This window comes from Narcine bancroftii, chromosome 3, assembly GCF_036971445.1.
Source record: "Narcine bancroftii isolate sNarBan1 chromosome 3, sNarBan1.hap1, whole genome shotgun sequence".
NCBI classification, from domain to species: domain Eukaryota; kingdom Metazoa; phylum Chordata; class Chondrichthyes; order Torpediniformes; family Narcinidae; genus Narcine; species Narcine bancroftii.
Window position 1 is genome coordinate 131,451,918 of NC_091471.1, and position 27,867 is coordinate 131,479,784.

The 27,867-nt window shown below is 40.2% G+C and overlaps 1 protein-coding gene across 2 annotated transcripts; it reads left to right on the forward strand.

Moving 5' to 3' along the window:
- The first annotated feature begins 2,383 nt into the window (after positions 1 to 2,383).
- LOC138757561 (dihydropteridine reductase-like) lies at positions 2,384 to 26,639 on the forward strand. Of its 2 annotated transcripts, XR_011353698.1 has the most exons (8): positions 2,384 to 2,571; positions 4,589 to 4,681; positions 5,786 to 5,882; positions 6,709 to 6,849; positions 13,073 to 13,181; positions 16,626 to 16,709; positions 20,590 to 20,779; positions 25,257 to 25,343. XR_011353698.1 is itself a non-coding variant. In XM_069925119.1 (7 exons), the coding sequence occupies exons 1-7, from the start codon at positions 2,479 to 2,481 to the stop codon at positions 25,360 to 25,362; spliced, it is 723 nt and encodes a 240-aa protein (XP_069781220.1). In that variant the 5' UTR covers positions 2,390 to 2,478; the 3' UTR covers positions 25,363 to 26,639. The 2 variants fall into 2 exon arrangements, 1 of the variants encoding a protein (XP_069781220.1); XM_069925119.1 differs by lacking the exon at positions 20,590 to 20,779 and having other exon boundaries at positions 2,390 to 2,571; positions 25,257 to 26,639.
- The last annotated feature ends 1,228 nt before the right edge of the window (positions 26,640 to 27,867 follow it).

Consider the following 27,867-nt stretch of genomic DNA (forward strand, 5'->3'; position numbering starts at 1 on the left):
TTCTCGGATGTACCTCTGACCTAATGTTCGATGTTGTACATTAAAATCAAAAACTCCCTTACATCATTTCAGAGTATTGAATTCTTCTGCATTTGAGACAGGAACAGTCTGGGAGAGAAGATCTTCGATCCCTGCATTTTTTTTCTTTCAACTGAAATGAGAATTCATTTCTTTTCCCAAAAGGTTCTTGAAAATTCACCAAAATATTCAGGGAAAAAAATCAATACTTATGGCACCTGTTTGTTCCTCAGATTACTGTTTAGCAGCAGGGCAATCCATATCCACATATTTCTTGAAGTTATTTTTGACTTTAGTGTATAGAATTGCAAATGATTCAGATGATGCTAATATATTTATTGGTAAATATCAAGATTCAAAATATATCTTGTTATTACAGATGTAAGAAGAATTGTTCTTGCCTTGCAATGTTCTCACTTCCTGAAACCTTATCTGGGAGCAGAACTGATTATAAATAAAGGAGATAACTGCAGTTCAGGTCATTCTTCTTTTTAGGTTCTATTGCAAGAATTACCTCCATGGAAAAATCTGAGTAAATAAAAACCATGAGAAGGTAAAAAATAAATATTTTAAATCTTTTAAAAATTAATCAACTACCACATTTATTTATCAGAATTTACCTTTTATTGCTTCTGTCATCCAAAACCGTGTCTTTCAAATTAGTATTTACCACTGTGTTTCCTTCTCAATAAATACATTCCATCTTCATTTTACCATAGATCAAATCAAACCCTCAGGGACTGCAGTAGCCAAAAGTATTTTCCTTTACAACGTTGATTCTCATCAAGAGAACAGAGTAAGGGAATCAGTATTCTCACTGTTGGTGATTCATTAGGAGAGGAGTCTTAATGCTGTGCATGTGACCATCTCCTTGGTAACTGTACTACTTAACATCTCTTATACTTATCAAGAGATGCATAAATAATGAAACTTCTGTAACAAGATAGCCATGAGAATAAAGTAACTGATATAATTTCTCCTTTAGTTTAAAAGAGGACAATGACCATTAAATTCTATCTCATCTTTTATGAAAAATAGGCATCAGAAGAATAATAAACTTTAGGAAAATAGTAATATAGAAAGTCATCTTTCTATCCTTGTTCTATTGAAGTTGCATAGCCAATCCAAACAAAAACATGATGCAAATTAATTGAAGGATTTTCTGTGTCGATTTGACCGTTAGCAGGTTATTTCTGATCAATACATTTGGACTGTGTTTTATTTCATTTTGTTCAAGCAAGGAATTATTGTGCTTTGTTCATGTGACATGAACTAAACATGAAGAATTTTAATTAGTTGTGGCATGACTTGTTTCTGCTTCTATTATTTATGAGATGACAGCGATAGAATGGCAATTTGATGCACAATCCCCACTGCAGCGATCGTGGGGCAAATGCAGTGAAACTTAAATTGTGTATTAAATTAATTGTATTAATTGTGTATTAAAGTCTGGCAGTGTTTGAGACCCTGTCAGCATGGGAATGGGGCAGGGAACTGAAGTGGGCTGCCACTAAGAGATCATTGCTATTGCAGCGGATGGAGCTGAGGTGCTCAAGTGTTCCTTCACTTGGAAGGACTGTTTGGGACCCCAAATGGCGGGGAGGAAGGAGGTTTGGGCGCAAGGGTGCGGTGCCAGGGATAGGTGCCAAGGGTGCGATTGGTGGGAAGGGAGGAGCGGACGAGGGAGTCACAGAGGAGATTATCCCTGAGAGAGGGGAGGAGAGGGGAAGGTCGTCTTGATGCACAGAGCTTCATCCCAAGGGATTCAAATGACCCAAAGCCATATTTGACTGGATCCAGGTGACCAATTTTATTCAGAAACCAATGGTGAGTGTGGCTCCTGGCCAATATTTATCCTTCCATTTGAATTTCTCAAACAGATTGACCGGTGAATCCTACATAGTTAGCTTGAAGTACACATACCCGTCATCAAGTTTCTTATTTTGAAGCAGTCGATATATCTCAAAAAATAAGAGTGGAGCTTTGGGCCATTTTGGAACTTCTTTCCTCAGCATGAACAGTACTCTTTAAGCAAGTAAATCATCTCAAAATATTTATATTGATTTTTAAATTGTATCTTTATGTTGGATGTGTCGTCAGCTGACAATAAACTTGAAAAAGATTGTGCAAGATATTGTTTGAATACAAAGCTTTCTTTGAACTTCGTGGTACCCCAATGATAATATAGTCTTTGGAGTGAATTGATGATATGAGATAGCCCCAGCTTCGCTGCTTTGTCGTCTGGAGAAGCATTGAACTGAGTGGCCATTGATGCTCGGGCACTGACTGCATTGTCCGGGTGTTGGGGAGGTTGTAGTGAGTCCTCCAGAGGAAGGGTGGCGCTAAGGAGAGCGGGAGTCCGCTCTCAGGCAGTCTGCCCCAAGTGCTCCGTTGGAAGTAGACAGCTGCGCGACAGTGAGTTGCAAGCAGGAATCAATCCGGTGCCACCGCGGCGGAGAAATGGCAATGGCGGCAGCTCGGAAAGTCATTGTGTACGGAGGGAAAGGCGCCCTCGGATCCAAATGCGTGGAGCTTTTTAAATCCAAGCACTGGGTATGTGGCTAATGCAGGAACGGGTGTGCGCTCGGGTGAGCAGAATGAAAGCAGGCGAGAGCTTCGCCTTTCAACAGACGTGTCTCTGGAGCCGCGCTCATTCGGTGGCGACCGGATGACAAATGGACAGGTCTGTCCCGCGGGTGCTGGGGCATGAAACTTAGTCCAGTGTAAATCTACTCCGCAACGAGGTCATGCACAACTCGCTTTTTTTTCATGCATTCGCTTACTTGTCTGAAAGCATTTTGAATTTCCTGAGTCTCTATTTAACCAGATTCCACCACCACCCCGGCAATGCATTCCAGACAGCCACCACTCGCTGACATCTTTCCTAAACTCACCTTAAACAGATGTCCTCTAGTATTTGCTGTTATGGCCCCAGGAAAAGTTACTGGCTCTTCACCCTTATAATCTTAGGTAGCTCTGTTAAATCACCTCTCCTCCTTTGTGGCTCCAAAGCGTAAAGGACTAAAGCCCACCCTGCATAAAACATGTAGGCAACATCCTGGTAAATCTACCCCGCGCCCTCTCTAAAGCTTCTACAGGCTCTTGAACTCAATCCCCTGACTGATGAAGACCAGCACATCATACGCCTTAGTAACCACCCTATCAAATTGTGTGGCAACCTTGAGGAATCGATGGACACCAAGATCTCATTGTTCCTCCACACGGTTAAGAATCCTGGCATGAACCACGTACTCTGCCTTCCTGTTCGATCTTCCAAAGTGCAATTTTCCAGATTGAACTCTATCTGGCACTTCGCTGCCTCACTGAATATATTCTATAGTAATCTACCACAACCTTCCACACAATTCACAACATCTCCAACCTTTGTATCATCTGCAAATGAACTGACCCACTCTCATCCATGTCATTTATAAAAATCACAAAGAGCAGGGGTCCCAGAATAGATCCCTGTGGAATGCTGCAAATCACTGACCTCCAGGCAAAATACATTCCATCTTCTACTACCCTCTGCTTTTTGCAGGCAAGTTAATTTTGAATCAAGCAGCCAAGAATCCCATGCCTCATGCCTTTTTGATTGAGCCAACCATGGTTGACCTTGTCAAATGCCCACTAAAATTCATGGATGTTACATGTACCATCTTCATCAGTTTCTTTGTCATCTCCTCTCAAAAATAAATAAGCTTGTGAGGCAAAACCCACCTCTCACGAAGTAATGCTGACTATCCCTCAAAAGAATTTACTTCTCTAAATGCTCATAAATCTGGTCATAAACATTCTGTCCAATTGTTGGTCCACCATTGATGTCAGACTCACTGGTCTTTCATTTCCAGGATTCTCCCTGTTACCTTTCAGAAACAAGGGGACTACATTTGCCATTCTCCAATCCTTCAGTACCTTAGGTGTAAATAGGGAGGATGCAAAGATCATTGCCAATGCCTAGCAATCTTTTCCCTCGGTTCCTGTAGTAATGTGGGATATATCCCAGCTTGTTCCCGGGACTTAAGTATTTACAAATTTTTAAGAAGATCCAATCATTTCTCTTTCTTATCCTTGACGTGCTCCAGCACATTAGCCTGTTTTACACTGACCTCACATTCTCCAAGGTCCCTCACCCTGCTGAACACTGAAGCAAAGTTTTCATTTAGGTCCTCCCCTCCTCCTTTGCCTCCAGGGACATGTTCCCTGTTTATTCCAAATCAGTCCTAAACTCACTCAAGTGATCCTTATGTTATTCACATGTGTATAGAACACCTTAGTGTACTCCTTAATTCCACTTGCTAAGGCCTTTTCATTTCCCCTTCTCGTTCTCCAAACTCCTTTCTTTAGTTCCTTCCTGGCCACCATTTAATTCTCACAAGCTCTTACTGATTTTTGCTTCCTAAACCTTATGTATGCTTTCCTCTTCTTGACGAAGTGTCCCACCTCATTGCTCCTTTTGTCCTCCTTTTCTGCAGCTATCCCTGATTAGCATTGCCTCTCCCTCGCTTTCATTATCGTCCAGATCAGTTTCACAATCTTGCTATTGTGCCATAATTTTTCTCTGTTGCAGTGGGTCGCCTCTATTGATTTCACATCTAACGATGAAGCGAATGCTAATATCGTTGTGAAGATGAGCGAATCCTTCACTGAGCAGGCAGAGCAGGTAACCATTGTTCAATGACCACATATGCAGGTGACAGTTAGTCCTTGTGCAGATGAGAAAGGTAATCGTTGTTCAGAAGCTAACCACTCCTATTTACAGGTACAGCTGGACCAATGACAGCTGTTCTTGAAAGTACAAGGTGAGCAGATAATAATTGCAATGGATAGGTGACAGGTGGGGAGGATCCTTGTGTGTCCAGGTGATAATAGATGTTGACAGGTTCATGTCAAGCAGGTAACAACTGTAATGGATTGAGGTGAGCAGAGTAGTTAACAGTGGTTCTCAACCTTTTTCTTTCCACTCATGTACCACTTTAAGTAATCCCTATGCCGTTGGTGCTCTGTAAGGGATTGCTTAAGGTGGGAAGGGAAGGTTGAGAATCACTGCTCTAGACCCAATTGTTACTGAAATATTTTGCTTGAGAAAAATTGTCATTGGCCCATTTCCTTTGGAGTTATGAAACTGTACACATGACGAGTCAATTAGGTACGATTAAAACAGTGGTTTTCAAACATTTTCTTTCCATTCATATACCACCTTAAGTGATCCTTTACTAATCACAGAGCACCTATGGCATAGGAATTACTTAAAGTGGTATGTGAGTGGAAAGAAAAAGGTTGAGAACCACTGAGTTAGAAGCATGAGTAAATCATTAAGCTCTTCAAATTTGCTTTGCCCTTCAACAAGATCATAACTGATCTAATTTTCATTTCAACTCTGCATTCCCACCTGTCCCTGGTAATCTTTTCCGCCATGCTAATCTTCCTCTGCCTCAAACGTATTCATATATGACTTCCACCATCCTTTGAGGACAAGATGTGGCTCTGAGAGGAAAAAACGTATGCATCATCTCTATCTTAAACCCCTTTGTCTATTTAAATATTTTTAAGAAGTTCAGCAGGCGATGAATCCCCGTTGTCTTTAAATAGTGTCAGTTCGAGATTTTCCCAACCTTCTCTGTGATGGGAGGAGGGAGAAGAGAGTGTGTCTGGGGAGTGATGGGTCTACCTTTTCAAGACATTAAAGGGTTTTTGAATGAATTGAATATTTATCTATTGAATGTGGTCAATGACAACAGTTTTGCCTGTCATTTTCATTGCATAGGTTACTACAGATGTTGCCAGTCTTCTGGGAGAACAGAAAGTAGATGTGATCATCTGTGTAGCAGGTGGTTGGGCAGGTGGCAGTGCAAAGGCCAAATGTAAGTGTGTACATTTTGGACACATACAGCTGCACCCTTCTTTCATATTTTACATTTTATATACAATCAAAATTATATTATTAAAGGATTAAGGGATTAATCCTATTATAAGGTTTTATCACTTGTGCCTTGGATCAGCAGTATTAATTTTTTTCATATGGTACCTGAACAAGGGTGTGAGTGCCTTTGGGTTTATTGAACTCAGCCTGATTACAGTCTGAAATTTAAATATAAAATTTAGACATTCACTGTAGTAACAGGCCATTTCGGCCCACGAGTCTGTCCACCCAATTAACCTATATCCCCGGTACATTTTGCAGACACGGGAAGAATGTACAAACTCCTTACAGATATCATGGGATTCGAACCCCGTTCCTGATCGCTGGCACTATAAAGGCGTTGTGCAAACCGCTACACCATCTGTGCCACCCATACACCTATCTAGCGAATCATATATGCCCCAGTTTATTCTGTACCCTTAGAAGTGAACAGACTAATTCCTGTATACTTTCGCATGGAAAATGTTGGTAAATAATTAATTAAGCTTAAAATTATTTGCAGACATATATAAAGGCAAAATAGTATAGAGACAAACGTGTGGAAGTAATGAAGGGTTTAAATGCTTTCTGAATCTTGACTCTTCAGGTCTCCTTGCATATTTCCATTATGCTATTAAGTAAGCATTGATTTTAAAAGAATTTTAAGATACTGCAGAAACATGATATCCTTTTCCTTTAAATTTTGGTGAAAGTTTCCTGTTTGGATGTTTCAATGACTTATGCAAAATAAAATTTGGCAATGATTTTTGTTGTTTTATTTCTCAAAGCTCTGTATAAAAATGCTGACATGATGTGGAAGCAGAGTGTGTGGACGTCGACAATCTCCAGTCATTTAGCCACAAAATACCTCAAAGACGATGGCTTGTTGACACTTACAGGAGCAAGTGCTGCCTTAAGTGGGACACCAGGTGAGTAGATCTACCTGATGTAATAGGTCATTAGCCATGTATGTACACCAACATAAAGTTAAATTTAAACTTTTATTTTCAGCATGGTGAAAGCCGATTCTGGCCATTTTAAACCTATGCCACCCAATTACACCCAAATTACCCTATAACCCCATTTGTTTTGGAGGTTGGGGAGAAAATCAGAGCACCTGGGGAAAACACTTGAAGATACGGGAGAACATAAAAACTCCTTATTTACAGCGTCAGATTTGAACCTGGGTCACTGGCGCTATAATATAGTGCTAACCGTAACATGAACTGCCACCATTTTTCTTACTTTTAGTGTACATTTATACAATGGACTAATTTAGTATCAGAGTGGAAGTGGTCACTAATTCATTAAAAATTCAGATGCAATTACCACATTGGGACATAACTTGGATAATGAGAACTTCTGTTCTAAATAATTGTAGAAGGTCCTTGAGGTTGTCTGAGACATGATGGCAAATGCTAGTGTGAATGTTTGACTCAATAACCAGTATAAGTAACAAATGGATTTGAAAAGGAATGACGACCTAAAATTTGCTGAGCTGCAATGTTTAAGTCTGAGAGCTTGGGAGTGTGTTCTGGAAGTGTATGTTCTCCATAAGATTTTTTAAAATAGGTTCCCTCTTTTCTATGCAGTAGGCCTTACCATTCTTTAATTCATGAGGAAGCTGGCTGAAAATCAGAATCCTGAGGTGGTATGAGGTTCGTTAGACATGAGGAATTTTAGATTCATTGAAATATTTAACTGTTTGGGTTGGTCACTTGAAATTAAAATGGAATTGATAAAAACACCCATCTCAGTAACAATGTCCATGAAACTACAGGATTGTTTCAAATAATCATGTAGTTCACTGTGGCGTTCAGAAGAGGAAATTCGCCAGCGCATGCGTGCTTGTGCACGTTTTTCTCTATGTGGATCACTATTAACTACCTACTCATTTCGGAGAAAGTTAGAACTGCAAAATAATTGCCTGTACTGCTCCATCCCCATCCTTCATCATGGCTTATCCAGTCCTACAAGGCCAAGTGCTATTTCTTGAGCCCAGGTGCAGCCTGTATTCTCTATCGCTCTGAAGTGTTCATCTGAAAGAAGGCTGGAAAACTGGAGACCTTATGTGGGCTCTGGAACGTCAGGCTGCCACTTGAATAGACTGCCAGTGAGGCCACATTTCATGACCACAAGTGGAAGGTGGAATCTCGCACACCTGCAAGAAAAATCATTATCCCTTAACTCTATCACCTCTGGGCCAATCCCCAGCGACTTTCCTCCCTTTTAGATACATAATTTTACCCTATCCTTGAGTACCCATAAAGGGTTCAAACTTGAAATGTTGACTGACCATTTCTATCCATGGGTGCTGTCTGACCAGTTGAGTTCATCTAAAGCCTTCGAGAGCTCAGTGGTTTGAGCACTGGTCTTGTAAACCAGGGGTTGTGAGTTCGTTCCTCTATGGAGCCTCATTTCTGTGAGGGGTGTTAGATAAAGTGGCAACTCTTCGTTTTCCTTATGTAGACAAAGTTAAAGAATTTCATGTTACATTCTAAATGTAATATGTGACAATAATGGAACCTTTACCTTTTCTAATTCTGTGCCTGCTCAACACACCACCAACTGCAGATGTTGTCTATCTCTTTTGATTCTTGTCAGACCAGGAGCAGAGCAGGCAAACCAATGTAGCTCCGTGTGACTGATCTCCATCATATTCCACACCTCTGCACTGCAATTACCAATCACAGATATTCAAAAAGAACTGATTCCACACGTCAGTAGTTTTCTATGAACTAATAGTTTGTCATCTGTTCAACTTGGTTGTTGGCTTTGATCTTCCTAATAATTAGCAAAGGAAAATTTCTGCTTGTCCACCATTGGCATTTGAATCCAACTTCCTGGGGATAGAGTGGGTGGGATTTACAGCCTTTTTTATGATGCCTGGCTATTCCAGCTTGCGTCAGGAGGCTCCAGACCAGACCATTCATTTTGCTCCAATCCCTTTGGACAGAGAGCTTTGTGGTAAGAAGTGAAGGTCTTGGAGAAGTTATAAAAAAGGTTTATGAGAATGGCTCCAAGGCTGACAGATTTCATCCTTGAGGTTAGAACTAAAGTAGGAACTCAGCGGGTCATGCAGCTTCCATGGAAAGCAAAAGGCAGTCGATGTTTCAGGCCTGAGCCCTTCTTTGGGTATGGCAAAGATTGGGCCCGAAGAAGAAGGTGGGAGAGAGGGGAAGGGGGTAGGAGCACAGGCTTATGTGTGAAAGGTGAATGCTGGTGGGAGGGGGAAGAAAGGAAAGGAGCCGAGAAAGATGTTCTGTGATAGGATGGAAGGCAAGGAGGTGGGGAGTGGTGAAAAGAAGGTGTGGGTGATAGGAAGAGGATGGGGTGAAGGAAAGCGAAGGGAAAGGGGGAGGAAACCGAGGGAGGGGGTTACGGAAAATTGAAGGTCAGTATGGATGTCCTCAGGTTAGATTGGAGAAGCTGAGATTGATCTCCTTGCAGGAGATTTTGGACAGGGTAAATAGAGAGAATCTGATTAAAAGACCAGGGAACACAAATTTAAGATATTGAACAATTAAAACAAGTGGGAATGTGAGGAAAAATATTTTGATGCAGAGTGTGGCTCTGTTCTGAAATAGATGTGGTGGAAGCAAATTCTAACAGGGTCTTCAAAAGAGAATTGGATCGAGGTTGAAACAAATGCTGGATGGAATAATATGCAGGGTTATGTTCAGAAAGAGTGAAAATGGGAGTGATGGAGTTAGCAAAGACTTAATGGACTGAATGATCTCTAATGCCACAGCATTTTATTATTGGCTTTGGTATGATGCAGCTGGGCACCTTTTGTGGAAATTTGGAAATTTGTCCTTCAAAATATTGGCAGTGAATGTGAGGAAAATTATAAATGCTTATCATGGTTCTTGTTCCTTAATTAAATGCTTAATTTTGACCATGTAAGTGATTTAATGATCTTTCAAGTTTTCTTGAAACATTCATGCTATTTTCCATTTCTTTCAAATTTATTATTGTGTTGAATTATTGAATTATATATTTTTTGCTCAAATGTTTATGGATGGGGGATGTGTTATTACACAAATCCTTTCAAATAACAAAATGCAATCAAAAGTTTTGATTAAACTTGGAAGAAGAATTATTAAAATATAATAGTTCTTTAAAAAAGCTTATTCACTACTTGGCATCGAGTCATTTGCTTTAGAAAGCTGTGAATCAGTGAGATGATGAAAAAAATTGTTTTTGTGTGAGTTATAGAGATGTTGAATGCACGGATGGAAAGAGCAGTGGAACAAATTAATTCAAAATCTTCTATGGATAAATTCTTAAAAAAGAAAAATGGTTGGTATGGTTAGTGTAGCAATTAGCACAGTGGTTAGTGCAATGATATTACAATGCAAGCAGCCCAGATTCAAACCCATTGCTGCCTCTAAGAGTCTGTATGTTCTCTCCATGTCTGTGTGGGTTTTCTCTGGGTGCCCTGGTTTTCCTCCCACGTTCCTAATACATACCGGTCCATCAGTTAATTGGTTACATCGATGCTTTTGATGGCATTGGCTCATGGGCTGAAGGGTTGTATCTCTAAATTAAAAGTAATCAAACCACTTGAGCAGAAGAGGACAAGTGTAGGTAGGACCAGAAAAGCACCAGAACTGCAGATGCTGAAATCTTGAGAAGACGACCTGAAATGACTCAGCAAGTCGGGCAACATCTATGGAGAGAAATAAACAGTCAATGTTTTATCAAGACAAGTATAGGTCTAATTGGAAAGCTCTTTCAAAGAGCTACACTGACAATTGAATATTCTTCTGCTATGTTGTGACATTCTATGTTAGTAATATTCATCTTTACAACCTTGTATAAAATATTTCAATCCTGTTTAAACATATTATTGAAGATGATAAGCAAATGTTTAATGCTAAAAGGTGAAATCAGGTTTTCCCATTATGTTTTTGGATCTACAGAGCAATGTTTTAGCATGTTTGTGATCGAAACCATGTTTATTAGCTGCAATTATCTCCTTCCTGGAAGTGGCTGTTCACAGGTGTTATTTTAGTGGCAACAATCTTATTTAATTATCACATTGTTCCCTGCTTTTTTTTTGTTTTGCAAATATACTGTGCTCAAATATGAGGCAGATCTAACTCGATAAATGATCAATAAAAATAAAAAAGATCTTCTGATGCTGGATGTGTAAAATAAAATGGGAATAAGCTGGCAACAACCAGGCTTTGTCTTCAACATATTTTGTGATTCTTTTTAGCTTTCTAGCTTTGAAATTGGAGCATGGAAAATAAATGTACTGATTTTATAATGTATCATGTGAGGATTCTTAAAATTAAGAAGCAGATTTTGTGAACTCAAAAGATTTTAATATTGTTCAAAAAATATTGTTTAACACCGTTCAAAAAAAAATGAACTGGGATTGTTGGTCAATTAGGTGTAATTGATTGGCATGGACTTGTAGACCGAAAAGACCTGTTATTGTGCTGTATTTCAAAATTAAAAATTAAATTTAAATTGTTTCATATTTATTGAAGTTATTACATTATGCTTAGGCAGTACATTTACTCTTGATGGTTGTCAGGAGTTTAATTAGAAGTACTGGCCAATTAATTTGCAAGCAAATTTTCAGTTGTTTTGTTTGGATGAGAAAGAACCAGTTTTGATTTGTTCTGGGTTGTTTAGTTTAACCTTGTGTCTAATCAACAGAATGAATAGCATGGTCAGGGTCATTGAATTAGACTACTGTCGATAATTAGTCATCACTACTTTTACTGCTGGGTTTTGAGGATTTGTGTTTTTGAAAAGAGAATGCAGAGACGGTTTATTTAATTCTAAGGAAAACATTAAAACTTGAATATTACTGGTCTTGGTTCCTAAACAAATTTCGTGTAGTTTCTTCATCATGGTAAGTATGAAACCACTGATCTGTTTGAAGTTAATTAATTAACAATTCCTGATGTTAAGATTTTCTTATTCTAAATTCAGGTTTAATTTTCTTGTGTTCATCTTGAATTTGCTTCTTCTGATTTGCATTTCATCGACCACAAGGATGTTTAGAATGAATTGTACTTGTCTCTATCTCGCCTTTCTGCAGTGAACTGTCAGCTCTCTGACGCTCGCTGCACACCTCGTCTCTGACGTTCATCTCTGTGTGTCGAAATACAGAAGTCAGCGACGAGCTAGAGGTTGAGGTAGCTCATCTGACCTTCTGCTCCACTATTGGACTTATCATTGATTCCAGAGGCAGAACACAGGTGCCAGGGTTGCTGACCCTGAGTTTATTTATTTTACTTTTGTCGCTTTATTTCCGGTGCCCCATTATATTTTTTTAAGTAACTGAAAATATTTAACTCTACTTGAATGATTTTCAAAAATTCTGCCCATCAGAAACTGAGAAGTTGATACATTTTCCCTATGACTGTTCTGGGATTTCTCACACATCACAGAGACCTGTAGGTTGGCATGTTAATGGCTTGTTATAAATTGACCCCCATGTACAGATGAGTGGAGGAACCTGCAGGTTTGAAGGAAAGGTGGGGAGAGTAAAATGGGATTATTATGGGATTGAGTGAGTACAATTAAAGTGAGCTTGAATGGGAACATTTACAAAGTCCTTCTGCGGACACAAGAGACAACAGTTGTTGGAATCTGGATAGTAATCACCTCCTGGAGGAACTCAGTCCTTGATGAAGGGTTCTGACCTGAAATATCGACCATCTCCTACTGATGCTGGATATGCTGAGTTGTTCCAGCGATTGTTTTTGCTCCAAAGTCCTCCTGTGTTCATTTGTAAATTTTGTTCAAAATTGGTGTTTCTCTTATGAATCCACTATTTCCTCTGCAATGTCAGGGTTTGATTGTTTTAAGATGCAGGGTTTACCAAACTCTTCCATTTAATAGTTTTTTCTTCCAAATAATGATGGTCTAAATCTGCCATAGCCAAACTGAATGAATGGACAGGCAAAACAAAAGCAAAAAAAAAATACCTCTGCAGTTTTCAATGTAGTAGGTTCATGTTGATATCTTCATTTATTTCATACAAAATCTGTTGAAAATCCAAGACTAAAGGAAATGTAAGTGTTTGAAGATTTTAAAGAACCAATTCCTGGCAATATTCCCAGGCTGTCTGAAGTATTTTTGACAGCATTTTGGTTTTATTTTTAAACTCATCTCTCTCCCATTTAGGAATGGTGGGTTATGGCATGGCAAAAGCAGCTGTGCATCAGCTGTGTCAGAGTCTAGCTGGAGAGAACAGTGGATTGCCATCTGGATCGTCAGCTCTTGCAATTCTGCCGTAAGTATCAGGTCTACACTGGACGTAATAGCATTCCAAGGGAGGAAATCACTGTTATCTCTCATTTGGCATTAATGACAGTAGGAGCATGTGCATTGTGGGCTACCAGTATTTATTAAGTTTGTATAAAACATTCGGAGCCAAATATTTCAATCCTGTTTAAATGTTCTTTTTCTATGTGCAAATTGTGTTATTCTGCATTTCTTTGAGATGGTTATATTTCTTCAATTATGATTCGTTTCCAATCATATCACTTCTCTGGATTTTGGGCATTCCTGTATTCTGTCTGCTAATTAGCCTCTATCATCTCCTGCTGACCCTCTGGGGCAAAGAACAGAATAAATTTCTTTCGGGTGATAATCTGTTGTCCCCATATTCACTCTTTATATCATTTTGGTCATAGAATTTTCTAGTCCTCGGCAAAACCTTACTGCATCCTTTGCTGCACAGTCTTGCTCATGACTCACACAATGTCTGTTATGTTGTCTGTTAGAGGTTCAGATTTAATATTCTCAATCTTATCGAGATAATCAGTCTTGAGGAACGCTTTGCCACTCTGAACAAAGATGTTATGTAGATGTAATTTCCTTTATTTATAGTGGCAGTGGACAAAGACAAAGGAGGAAAAACCCAACACCCAACCCCAACCCACCAATTTTCCCCTGCAACCGTGTCTGCCTGTCCCGCTTCGGACTGGTCAGCCACCAACGAGCCTGCAGCTGACGTGGACTTTTACCCCCTCCATAAATCTTCGTCCGCGAAGCCAAGCCAAAGAAGAAGTGGCAGTGGAATCTATCCTTCACACTTTTCTATCTTGGGAGACTGCAGTCATCAGGTTGAGGGGATTCATCCAGCATCTTTCTCCTTTGTATTTTCCACTCTTTCTGCGTCATTTTTAGTTTTTGAGGATCTGGACCTGCCCTCCAGAATTTCCTCTCTAATCCTCTCTACCTCCTCGTCTCTTGCCATATTTTAGGGCCCTCCTTAAAGACCACAATTCGGTCAAGGCATCTGTTCAACTCATTGTCCACTTTTGATTCATTACATGTCTCTGTAAAACACTTCAAACTGTTTTTATTTGAAGCAGATGGTTGTTCAACATTTGAGAGTGTTGATGTGTTTGTGGCATTTTCTGATGATTAATAATTGCTTTGTGTTGGTTGCAAGTATGCATTGTTTGTTGCATAATGAAAATGAATTCACTGAGTTATTGCAGGATGATAATAAAAGCTACTTTTAAAGAGTGAATTAATAAAAACAAAATATATTGGAAATATTCAATCGGTGAGGGAACATTTGTGGAGGGGGGAAACAGTTAATGATTGAGGTCAGTGACTTTATTAGAACTGTTCTGATGAAAGGATATGAGCCTTAAAATGGCTGAGTATTTCTGGCATTTTGTTTTTTATTTCATTTTCCTCTTTTCTCCTTTTGCACAAAGCAATTCTTCAAGTGAACATTTTGCATCACTTTCCTGCCTATTTTTGAAATATTTTAAAATTTTATCCTGTCGTAATCTCTTTTGTTTTCAATTTCAACACAAAAGGTTTCAGAGGTCTTGTATATCTTGTATTTAGTAATGATGAGATTGAAGAAGAACCAGGCACCACAGAAGAAACGACACAAATTTTAAAAGTGCACATTGATCTTTAAATGGATTATCTGCTTAAATCTCTTTCCAAGATTAGGTAATCCCATGAATTTTCCTGTGATTTTTCAAATAAGCCACACTTGATTTTAACATCTTTGTCTTGGGGTACAATGTTACAAATTGCAACTCATTTACAGGAATAGTCTGTATTATGTAAATGAAGCAATACTGCTTTTAAAATTGCAGTCTTAGTTTAACTGGGAACAGAAAAGTTGATGTGTGTGACAGTTGTTGTTTCATTTATTTGGAGGTTTGATCTCCCATATTTTGGAGTTATTTTTGTACTGTTTTGATTTTCTTAAACAGCATTGTCAAGGAAAGATAAATGAATTCCTTCTTTTTTAATTTTTAAATTGGCAACACATCTGAGTCAGTTAGAACATTGTTGAGAACCTGGTGACCATTACTGGCATTTCTTTGGTCATGGTGAGTTCAAGAGACTTTCTTTACCTTCACTGGATCTTTCATACCTCAGGATCTCATTGCTCCTTGTCCACTACCTGCAGGCACAGGGTCAGCTTTCTCAATTCTGCTGATTGATACCAAGCCCTGAGTATTCTGTTTCTCTCAGCATCTCAGTGCAGTAAGATTGCTCGTTTGATATCATTTCCAGGATGAATCACAAGCTCAATCAGCTTTCGTGAAAATGATTAGCGGCATCTTTTCTTTTTTGTCTTTGCAACAAATCAGATCAGATCACGTATTTCCGTGATCCTTCTAAAGCTTCTGATGTCGTATACAATCCCTCAGTACTGTTGTCCTTTCCTCGGCCTTTCTGTGGGACAACTTTGTGGAATGAATTTCTCACTTCTGGGCTCACCTCCTCCAAAGTCCATGCGTCATCCCCCATTCACCATGAAATGGGTTAAAACTCATATGTGCACTGACGAGAGAAAGGGTTACCTTTCTTCACCTTAGTATTGATTGACCTCTTCTGTTACGTCAGTTTCCAACCTGAGCAAATGATCTCTTCAGTGTTCTTCAACCATTATCTTTCATGTGCCCTCCTACTTCTCCAGCCTTGGTGCATCCTTTTTTATAATATTTTCACTTCACTGATATGGCAGGCAGAGTGTCTTCAGCTTCTTTGGTCTTACTCTGTGAGCATTGCTCCTTTAATATTTCACAATATTTATCATTTAATATATTAAAAATCCACTCTGGCCTCGTCTCTCAGGCGCTTTGCAGATTTACTTTGGTTTTCATTCAATTATCACAATGAAACAGCTCGATCAAAGTGGTTGTTGAGTAAATGTTATACCTTCTTGAGATTAACATGATGATTCTCTCTATAATATGCCTCCACATGTTTTTCAAGAGAGGTGCATAGACACTTGATAAGAAAGGGCTTAAATGGTTACCAGAGGTGGACAAAAATGCTGACCTGAGGTACAAAAATGAATAGGATCTGCACGTTCTTATTGAAAGGCAACAAGGGCTTCAGAAGCTGAGTGGCCTCCTGCTGCTCCTAGTTTATATATTTATACCTATGTCTTGTCAGGAAAACTGCACATAATCTGCTTTTACCTCTCTTTCTTGGTGGTGCAAATAGAGCAGGCAAAAGCAAAAGAGTATATTGCGCATCAAATTCAGACTAAAACATCATTGAAGGGAAAACAGAATTAATTAATTTTTTGAATTAAGTAAGCTAAAAGAAGATGGAAATGTGAACTTCCTTTTAAATTGCCAATTTCTGGGCAATCTGGTGCTATCAGCCCATCGCCATGGTAACACGCAGGCATGAAATACACATGACACAAGGAGGTTTCAGTTCAATTTAATTTATCTTCCAGAGTTACCTTGGATACACCGATGAATAGGAAATCAATGCCTGCTGCAGATTTCAGCTCCTGGACACCATTAGAATTTGTTGCCGAGTGAGTATCCAGCTGGGTCGATTGTCTGTAATGATTTCACATCAGTGTGCAACTGTTTTTTCCCTTTGTGTCTGTTCAGACTCTGGTTGAGAGGTCCATTAGTCTGGATTAGCAAGGGGAAAATATGCTGCACGTAATTATCAAGGGGGATAGCTGAACTTTCTAAAGAACAATTCCACATTTGGCGATTCCTTGCCAGATAACTCGCAGAAATTAACACCTTTTATGTCGATGACAGCTGGTGGGAAGATCAAATGACATTGTGCTTTGTTGCTTAAACTGAGATCTTTTTATTAAACTTGGTAAAAGTCAATGTCTTCTGTCCACGATATAATTTTCCAGTAACTACAGTTGGACATTTTATTAGCACTAGGAATAGAAATGAACATTTGGATTCTGTAGCTTATTTTGATAATCTTTCCTCAATATGAAAAAGTAATCTCTTCCTTCCAAATTCTATAATTTATTAGAGCATTGTACATGCAATGCACTTCCCTTGTCAATGCTCAAAGGATGTTTATTACTACAGTATCAGAAGGCAGGTCTGATACTGGCTGACTCTCATATAGGCTTCATTATGAGGTTGCGTTTACAAAAGCTGATGATGTTTTCAGCCTTTCTTATGCAATGACAAAACCCCAACTTCCCATTTCATTTGAAATCAATAAACTTCCCACATAAGAGCACAAGGTGAGAAATGAATTCTGGGATCTCCTGGTCTACGTTGCTCAAGTTTTATTTGAGTTAGCAAGAGATTCAAGCTGCTAATTCATAGTGCTCTGTGAAATGCATTCTGTAAATACAAGCTATCTTGTTGATTCAGCATGCCACCCTACACACCAGGTCCCAATCTAATCCATGTTTACATAGAAACATAGAAGATAGGAGCAGGAGTAGATCATTCGGCCCTTCAAGCCTGCTCCGCCATTCAATGAGATCATGGCTGATCTTAAAGTTCAGTACCCCGTCCCCGCATTCTCTCCGTAACCCCTAATTCCCTTATACTGAAGAAATATATCTAATTCCCTCTTAAATATATTCAATGAACCTGCCTCTACTGCTCTCTGTGGCAATAAATTCCACAGATTCACCATCCTCTGGGTAAAGAAATTCCTCCTCATCTCGGTCCTAAATGGTTTGCCTATTATCCTTGAACCATGGCCCCGGGTTCTGGACTCCCCCACCATTGGAAACATCCCTTCCGCATCCATTCTGTCCAGTCCTGCCAGAATTTTATTTGTCTCTATGAGATCCCCTCTCAATCTTCTAAACTCCAGCGAGTACAATCCCAAATTGCACAATCTTTCCTCATAAGTCATTCCTGCCATTCCAGGTATCAGCCTGGTGAATCGCCTTTGCACTCCTTCCATTGCAAGAACATCCTTCCTTAGATAAGGCGACCAAAACTGCACACAATACTCCAGGTGTGGTCTCACCAAGGGTCTGTACAGCTGCAGTAAGGTATCCTTATTCCTATACTCAAACCCTCTTGATATGAAGGCCAACATACCATTTGCCTTTTTAACCGCCTGCTGTACCTGCATGTTTGCCTTCAGTGACTGGTGTACAAGTGCCCTTAGGTCTCTCTGCATTTCCCCATCTCCCAATCTATTGCCATTCAAATAGTAATCTGCCCTCCGGTTTGTATTACCAAAGTGGATAACCTCACATTTATTGACATTGTAGTGCATTTGCCATGTACCTGCCCAGGCCCCCAATTTATCCAAATCACACTGGAGCTTCCTGACCCCCTCTTCAGTGAACACAACCCCTCCTAGCTTAGTGTCATCTGCAAATTTGGAGATATTACATCCAATCCCCTCATCCAAATCATTAATGTAAATTGTGAACAGCTGGGGTCCCAGTACAGATCCCTGTGGCACCCCACTGGTCACCGCCTGCCACTCAGAAAATGAGCCACCTATCCCAACTCTCTGTCTTCTATCTGCCAACCAGTTCTCAATCCACATCAATACCTTGCCCCCCATCCCATGAGCCTTGATTTTGCATGCCAGTCATTTTTGTGGGACCTTATCGAAGGTTTTTGGAAATCCAGGTACACCACATCCACTGGCTCTCCCCCATCTATTTTACCTGTCACCATCTCAAAGAATTCCAATAGATTTGTCAAGCACGATTTACCTTTTGTAAATCCATGTTGACTCTGTCCGATCCCTTCTCTGCTAGTCATATGCTCTGCTATTACATCCTTAATAATGGATTCCATAATTTTGCCCACTACTGATGTAAGGCTCACCAGCCTATAATTCCCCGCTTTTTCTCTACCCCCCCTTTTTCAATAGTGGGGTAACATTAGCTACCCTCCAATCCATGGGTACTGATCCTGAGTCCATCGAGTTCTGGAAAATAATTCTTAAAGCATCTGCTCTCTGAATGTCCACTTTCTTAAGTACCCTAGGATGTAGATTATCAGGCCCTTGGGATTTATCGGCCTTCAATTTCCCCAAGACCATGTCCTTAGAGATACCGATTTCTTTCAGCTCCTCCCTTGCATTAGTCTCTGTTTCCCAACATCCTTGGGAGGTTATTTGTATCCTCTCTTGTAAAAACAGAACTAAAGTAAGAATTTAATTGGTCTGCCATTTCCTTATTCCCCATTATATATTCCCCTGATTCCGACTGCAAAGGACCTACTCTGGATTTCACCAATCTTTTCCTCTTGAATTTGCAGTCGGTTTTTATATTTGCCGCAAGGTAACTTTGGTAATTTATTTTTGCCCTCCTGATTAATCCCTTTGTCCTCCTTTGCTGTTCCCAGTCTTCGGATTTGATACTTTATTTGGCCAATTGATATGCTCTCTCTTTGGACCTAATGGTGTCTCTAATTTCCCTTGTTATCCACGGTTGAGTCACCTTTATTGGTTTATTTTTATGTCAAACCGGTAAAACGATTTCTGCAATTATTCCATTAGATCTTTGAATGCTTTCCATTGTCTATCCACTGTCAACCCCCCCGCCCCCTCCCCCCCCATAAACACCACCCAATCAATCTTACTCAAGTCCCTTCTCATACCATCATAATTCCCTTTATTTAAATTCAGGACCTTAGTCTCGGTTTTAATTTCTTCATTCTCCATGTCGAGTGAGAATTCAATCATATTGTGATCGCTCCTACCCAAAGGGCCTCGTACAACAAGATTGTTGATTAGCCCCTTATCATTGCATAATACCCAGTCTAAAATGGCCTGCTCCCGAGTTGGTTCCTCGACATATTGGTCTAGATAACCGTCCCGTAAACATTCAAGGAATTCCATCTCCTCAGTATTTTTACTAATTTGACTAGTCCAATCTATATGTAAATTAAAGTCTCCCATGATGACAGCTGTTCCCTTATTGCATGCTTCTCTAATTTCTCTTTTTATGCTTTCCCTCACCTCTACATTACTATTTGGAGGCCTATATACCACCCCCACTAACATTTTCCGCCCCTTGCTATTCCTCAGTTCTACCCATATAGATTCCGCATCTTCCGAGTTAATATCCTTCCTGTCAATCGTGTCGGTCCCTTCTCTCACCATCAATGCTACCCCACCCCCTTTTCTTTCATCCCTCCTAAATATTGCATACCCCGGGATGTTAAGTTCCCAGGCTTGCCTACCTTGCAGCCATGATTCTGTAATCCCAATCAAATCGTATTTGTTTGTCTCAATTTCCACAGCCAATTCATCTACCTTGATCCGAATGCTTCTTGCATTAAGATATAAAGCCTTCAGATTTGCTTTTTTCACCCTCCTTGCTCTTTCTGATTTTTTACTTTTGCCTCTAAAGGGAGGAGCACATTCTCTCATGCATAAGAACAAATCTTAGTCTTGGCATGTTATGCCCTGGGATAACTATTTGTGTCCACTTCTTTTATAAGGAGTATCAGTCTGATCGGATGTTTGGCATTGACTCATATTCGCAAGTCAGCTGGTTCAGTACAGTCCATCATTGTACCTATAATAGCCCACCTGCAGTGAAAGCAACAGTGCCCACAGAAACATGTATAAATATTGCACCATAATCATGTGTCCTCATGCACCAAACTACAGCAATCCTGCAAACTGAAGGTGAGCTCTGGATAAAAAGTGCAGAAGTATTGTGAACTTCTGATTCAACACCAATATAAGAGGTGTTAATTCTGTTGCATTTTAAGATTTTCTTTCACTCCTTCTACATTTATTATCTTTTTTTCTGGCTTGTCATATTTTAATTTAAATGATTTTTGTTGGTGTATTTTACATAGCGGCGTGGCAGCAACAAGTAAGAATCTTGGTGCGTCTGTACATTGCACATGAATATAGCAATCAATCCTCATATTATGGGGATTCCTTCAGGCCTTTTGCCATAATTTTGGCAAGAACTCTATTTTCATAAAAAAGACAAAAAATCCTTGAGGAAATTTAGCGCAGGATGCTGATGTCACAGTTTTTTATTTTACTCAACAAAGTAAAGTTTACATTCAATAGTCCAAATAGATTTCTCATCTATCCTTAAATGAAGTCCTAAAGAGTGTGCATGGCATTCAGTACTAGTTATGTTTTGTGTTGCTTGTCTGGCCATGTACTCTATTCCCTTTCTGGTTCCGGATGATGACAACGTGGCACGACTGCAGCGGCCTCTCCAGTCCATGATGCTATTGAAACAATTTAAGTGGAGTGCCATGCTCAGTTTTTAAAGGATGAAGATTGGACGGTAGTGCTGAGGAGACGGGAAGCTGAGAAGAACCGAGAAGTAAGGAGAAGATGTGGAAGAAGCGGCGCAGCCTGTTATGCTGTGGTCAGGCCGATGCTGTGGGGATGAGACTTCCGGACGTCGGGTGTTGCTCGTGGCCGAGGAGGAGGCGCCACAGCGGGTCTGCGGAGCTACGTCTGTGGAGCTATGGCGGGGGTTCTGGAGCGTGTGGTGTATGCCTGGCTGGCTGTTCTGAGGCGGAGTTGTCTGGGATCCTGGAGTGGCTGTGACATATGCCTGGCCTGTGGGTTCGGGAGGCTGTGCAATCTTGGAGAGCGGGGCCCTGCGGCGGATGGTGGGGTCGGAGAGGAGAGTGTGGGGAGTCTCTCCCATGATGCTGCCAAAGTTGACGGACATGTATGGACTTGTGAACTGTATGGCATTTCTTCTTTTCAAGCCACTGGACTTTTTAAAATCTAAGTCTCTGAAATGTGATTGAGCATGTTGTTTAATTTTTCATCTTTTACTGTATTGTTAGATCTTTTTTTAGATTCATTATGTAGTTTTGTGTCGGTGTGTTTTAGTCTTGTGTAGTTTTTAATCTTGTTTTTTTCTGGAGCAGAAATGGCGTCTTGTGTTGTGTGATGTGTAATAGTGGTTATGTAGGTAGCATTGTGGTTTCTGGAGGATATAATTTTGTTTTTTACTGTGTACTGGTTTGAAATGACAATAAAGGCTACTACTACTTACTTTGGAACATTATGAACTAGCACAGTAGAGCTCCACAAGTGTTTGCACTCCTTCAAAGAGGAATCTTGTGCAAACATGAAAATCATGTTTACAAAGCAAATTATCAAAGGTTCCTTTTATTATCACATAGGAATATATTAAAAATGTATCAGGCAAACAAAGAGTTGCCATGACCATTGCCTGGCACCCCTGACAACAGGAGACAGAAAAGCAAAAAGAGAGTCCTTTCAGAGACACTAAAGTTTCTAGAGCCGCACAGATTCCAGTTAAAAACATCAGCAACCTGAGCTTCAGTTCCATACCTCCGATGTGATCAGGAAGTCTTCAATGCCTGAGAGCATTCAGGAGCCCTTCTTGCCCTCAGCACCCTCTTGAACCTTGGTTACAGTACCTGGTTCCCATGAGCTAGTGTCCAGCGGCCTCTGTGAGCCCTTTGACTGCCAGTTGGCAACAGCCCGCAACCTTTGTGGGTCCTTCAGCTGCTGACCCCCTCAGTGATCTGCTGCCTTGGTCACTGTACCATCCTATAGGGTCATTCCTATGCTTCTACTCATTGTAGAAGGGGTGGAGTTCTCTTCATTTCTGGTGCCCTGTGCAGGTCAGCTGCTCCCCTGGAATCTGCAACCCCCTGGAGTCTGCAACTCCTCATGGTAGGCTGCCCAGCACAGGTGCACCCATCTTGGGCATGAAGGATTTTAAATAAAACACCATTGCCTCCTTAAACAGGCCATTTAAAGTCTTTATGGAGCTATGGGTATTGATGCACTAAAAGTTGCTGAAACTGAAGGCTTTTATTTGCAAGAGATGGACAGCATCCCTGTGTTGGTTGCTCGCATGGACCTGGACTCGAACTGGGGGGCAGACTTGTGGCATGACAGCCTTTAGGGCAGGGTTTCAAACTCAAATTCACAGAGGGCCAAAATTAAAAACTTGGACTAAGTCGAGGGCCGAACTAAATATTTATTGAAAATTTTCAACACCATCTGCATGTTTTCTCTTCTTTCAACATATGTAATGTTAAACATTTTCTTATTAAAATAAATGTTTAATAATAGTTTTGGATAAACTCTTTCCAGAAGCATTAACAAATGAGAAATAAAATATTCAATAAATAATATTTCTCTATAGAGGATTTGTCAAATGTTGCTAGTGTGCTGTCGAATAGTAAAATCTGAGGGCTATTGAGAATGTGGGAGAATAACATGATTCCTGAAACAATCAAATAGGTGACTGATTGTGGGCATGAACTCTAGCAGGGTTATTTGCCATGCCCTTTTTCCATTGGTACAGATATCCTTTGATTTACACACTTTTCAAGTTTTATGCCTAATGAGCTTGTATCCAGGTGCAGGACCATTTTTAACCAGGAATATATTTATCACTGTGACATGAAACTATTGGAAGATCGTTTTATCCTGAGATTAAAGTTCATAATCCTTACTCAGGCCTGTGTGCGGGAGGGCGGGGTTTGCGGGCGATCGGGTTGGACAACGACAGTGCGGGGGCATCGGCTCTCGTTGCAGGGCGGCATCTCGGCGGATCAGCGGCCCCGTCACCGTGAGTCGCGGATCGGCCTGCGGCAGGGAGGGGGAGTGGGCAACGGTCCTGGCGAGGTCAGGCCCGAGGCCTCCGGTTCCGGGCACTGGGAAGCGGCCTTGGCTTCCCCTGACACCGGCCAGGCCCCAAAACCAGAGTCCACGGTGAGACCCTGCAACGTAAACAGAGGAGATGGGGGCGATTAGCTGGCTGACGCCAATGCATTCTGGGATTTGTTGTATTATTGTGCATGCGCTATACTGGCGCGGCGGCCAGCGGGCCACCTCTAATACATTTTTGAAATGATCTTGCGGGCCAAATATAATTATATCGTGGGCCAAATTTGGCCCGCGGGCCAGAGTTTGACATGTGTGCTTTAGGGGGAAGGAAGGGGAGGAGTCATAAGCCGGCCAGTGAGAGCAGGGTTAACCAGGATAGGTCATGTTATTTACATATGACAAATATGTGTGAGGGTAGGGGGTAGGGCCCTGCGGATCAGCCCTGTGTCTCTGCTCTGGAACCATATCTGTAGTGTAAAAAAACAGTTAAACATTTACAGTTCATCTTGGGTTTCTTTTCCCAAACAAAAAAAGTAGAAACTTTGGAGGACTATGAAATAATAATAACCATAATTAGAGAAAATCCTTTCTGTCCTAGGTATATTGTGACAAAGTTAAAATTTAAGGTCAGGAAATTCCACAGAAAAACTTTTTCTCAATCTCAACCAAACTAAGTTAGGGATGCACCTGAATGTTTGGAAATCTCCCAGACTAGGTGGGCATGCTTGTGGGGAATCCTGAGTGCACAACCCATTATTTACCATCCATCCATTTCATTAAAGAGAAATTAGATAGCATTAAGTAAGAATTTCTGGCAAATGTTCATGATACAATTGGAATGAATTCGAAGAAAATAATCTGTTACCACTTATAATCTTTCCCGAACCAAACTTCCGTACTATTGCACATGGATTTACAGCAACTATAAAATTATGTTTAGAATGTGACTGGTTCATTTTGTGTATTGCATTGTGAACTGTTATCTTCTCAATAGGAGTTGACTGTTCCAATCCCATACTTCTGCTCTTTTCCTTTGGGAGTTTGAATGGGCATTGTGGTATCTGACCTGTGCACGATCCCTTTCTGACACAGATTGATCTCCAATCACTGCTTCCCTTCACCAGATTCTCTCATTTGTGACAGTTTAAGCAATGTCTTGTTGAATTTTGTTGGTTGAAAAACAATTTGTTTTAACAGTCAAACACTCCAGTAGAAAACTGTCTAAACTGCTCCAATCAGGGAAGATGGTACTAGGTCTCCTGAGTTGGGGATGGAAGGCACTAATCCTGGGTCAACCTCAGAATACTTGAGTCACTGAATTTACTTTTTACGGATCAAATTTGGCACTCGTTTCCTAATATATTATTCAGAAATGTGGAAATCTTAAAAGTTGTATGTATGATGAAGTTAGGATTGGTGTAAAACTAACATTTTTTTTGTATTGTCAAGGCTATATTCTGGTCTTTTGGTGTTTGAAGAAACTATTCTGTTTTACATTTTGAGAGTCAATTTTGTGTAATTTTTCCAGAACCTTCTATAACTGGACTGACAAAGCTAGCAGACCAGCCTCAGGAAGTCTTATTCAACTTATAACAACGGGAAGCAAAACTGAACTAATTCCTGCTCAGCTCTAAGATGGAAATTCCATTTTAACCACACTACATGTTGATCTGTTTGTGAAGTGCCATTTTGCATACAAAATAGGAATGAATTTATACCAAAGTCAGTTTGATGGATGGTCAGGAGAGGAATGCTTGATTGCACCAGTTCCATGTTACTATTTCCTGGCCTCTGTCTATTTGCAGGTTTCTTCAGTCAGTAATTTGATCTCTATTTTCCTTATTTTGTTTTCTTCCTTTTCTTAATGCTCTGACTTGCTTTATCTCTACTGCACTGTGCTTTCACGGGATGATTTGGAATCATAAAGCAGAGAATGTTAGTTTCTCTTCACTGCTTTGGATTAGTTTTCCTAATGTTTTGTTTACCGGTAATTGAGGTGAACACGGTAAGGAGAAAAATATTAAGTGATTCAAAACATAAACATCATGTCACAAATCAATCTAATTTGATAATGTTTGAGATTGCAATATGAAAATAAATCACTGCTCTGAAAAGATGGTGGTAAACATAAGCATCATATTATTTTTCTGTGTTCATTGATTCCTCTGCATTTGTTTTCAACTAAGAGGTGGGGAGAGTAATTTATTGCCATGTATCTATCCCTCTCTGGAGAAGGCTACCAGGAAATATAAGAGATGTTGCTGTAAATGCTTTCTAAATGTTTCTTTTTGGGAAAATGTCCCCCTTCCCTCTTCATGCTCCAGATCAGCTGATGTATTTGTGGGGAAAAGTCAAAGGCTGAATGCATTCTAACAACAATAATCCAAAGACAAATTTATTGTGCAAATATTTAACACTGAGCATCTCTAAAAGCGAAAATAAGTCAACCATTCTCACTTTGAATGGATTTACAATCTAATTCATGTCATTAATACAGTTTCTTTTTACAATTTCTTGTGTTCTAATTTTGATTCCTAATACTGTGGTACTATGGGTGCTTCTAAATATAATGCAGTGAAAATGATACACTGAAGAAAAAAATGTGCTGGCTGTCTCTCCAATGCACTCTCAGTCTTAGCGAAGGGTTCCAAAGCAAAACATTGACCATTCTTTTTGTCCAACTGATGCTTCTCATCCGTTGAGTTTCTCGAGCAGATTGTTTTAAACTGCAGATTCCAGCATCTGCCATCTTTTGTGTCTCCACTGATATTGCTGCACTTTAACCTATTTTCTACCTTTATTGAATCTTGAATCTTAATGTGAATGTAACGTGTAAGATTGGATGTTAAATCTGTTGTAACCAGTACTCAAATTTTGTAGATGTGTTGCCAATAAAGCAAAGTGAAACAAAGTCTGCAGACCAATAAAGCAAATATGTTTTTATGTTCTAAAGATGAACTTAAGCCATCTGTTGATTTGCCCTGCACAGTTTTCAGTCAGTGTCTGTGTGAACAAAGGCAATATCATTTTATGTTTGCCCTTCAGCAAGGGCCAGACAATATTGTGACTTTTTTTTTCATTCTTTCCCTTTCCTGGTTCTTGTGTTTTCTTGCCCCATGTCCCTTTCCTCATTTAGAGGATCAGGCTCTTCACCAGTTTGCAGCCTTTTACCTTCTTATTTTGTCAATGTGCAGGAGAGTACCAGGATTACTGCAATGACAAAATTCAAATTCTATGCCACTTACCTGCTGAGGACATCCCATTTTGTGCATTTTCATGGACAGGTGGCTCAAAAACCAGTTCAGGAAGCAAAGATGTACACAGTAATGGCGACCATCAACTGAGTATGAAAAGAGTTCTTTGATTTCCAACCATTTAGGAGATGAGGCTGGATGGGTAGATGCTGAGAATCTTGGTTAAAGAAGTAGATTTTAAAGATTGCTGTAAAAGGTACAAGGCTAGAGATGCAAGGCGCTCAAAAGAAGGAATTCCAGAATTGAAGTCAATAGCTAAAGTAAATATGTTGTCTCGCATGATTATAACATGTGGAACCAAAGGGAAAGAAATGCCCTCCAGTGGTACCTTGTCACTTTCTCAGAGTGTGCTAATGTGCATTACAATTAATAAATCATTGTTTAAATATAATTATAGTTTTGCAGAAATACGCAACAGCATTTACTGTATCAGTGGTCGGGATCTTGCACTTTGAGGTCGTCACCGTCAGGTAGGGACATAATTTGGGCATGGTCTTCCATGTATGTCACATGGGTGCACTTGACTCACTCCATGATTGGAAGGGGCTGCTGCATTATGACAGGCTCAGTGGTCATCTGGTGCTCAGTGGTCATCTGGTGCTCAGTGGCCATGAGTGCCCAGTAGCACAACAGCTGTCTTTTGAAAGGTGTATCGGATTGAAGCCTTGGGGGAGTTTAGACCAAAACCCCAGATGGACCTGGCAACCCTGTGGCATGTGCCACAGGCACCACTCGGCCTCTCTGGAGGCAGCAGAAACCTGCAACTCTAAAGTCACCCCATTTTGGATGCTAACTGCCTGCGTTGCCACATCAACGACGAACTACTGGTCAGGATCTCAGTGAAACACAACTTTCTCCCGTGAAACCTTGTTCAGGAGACACAGG

Coding starts and splice junctions, on each gene's coding strand:
- LOC138757561 (XM_069925119.1), top strand. CDS start 2,479: ATGGCAATGGCGGCAGCTCGGAAAGTCATTGTGTACGGAGGGAAAGGC. Junction 6,850..13,072: donor TGCCTTAAGTGGGACACCAG/GTGAGTAGATCT, acceptor TCTCCCATTTAG/GAATGGTGGGTTATGGCATG. Junction 16,710..25,256: donor CCATTAGAATTTGTTGCCGA/GTGAGTATCCAG, acceptor TAATTTTTCCAG/AACCTTCTATAACTGGACTG.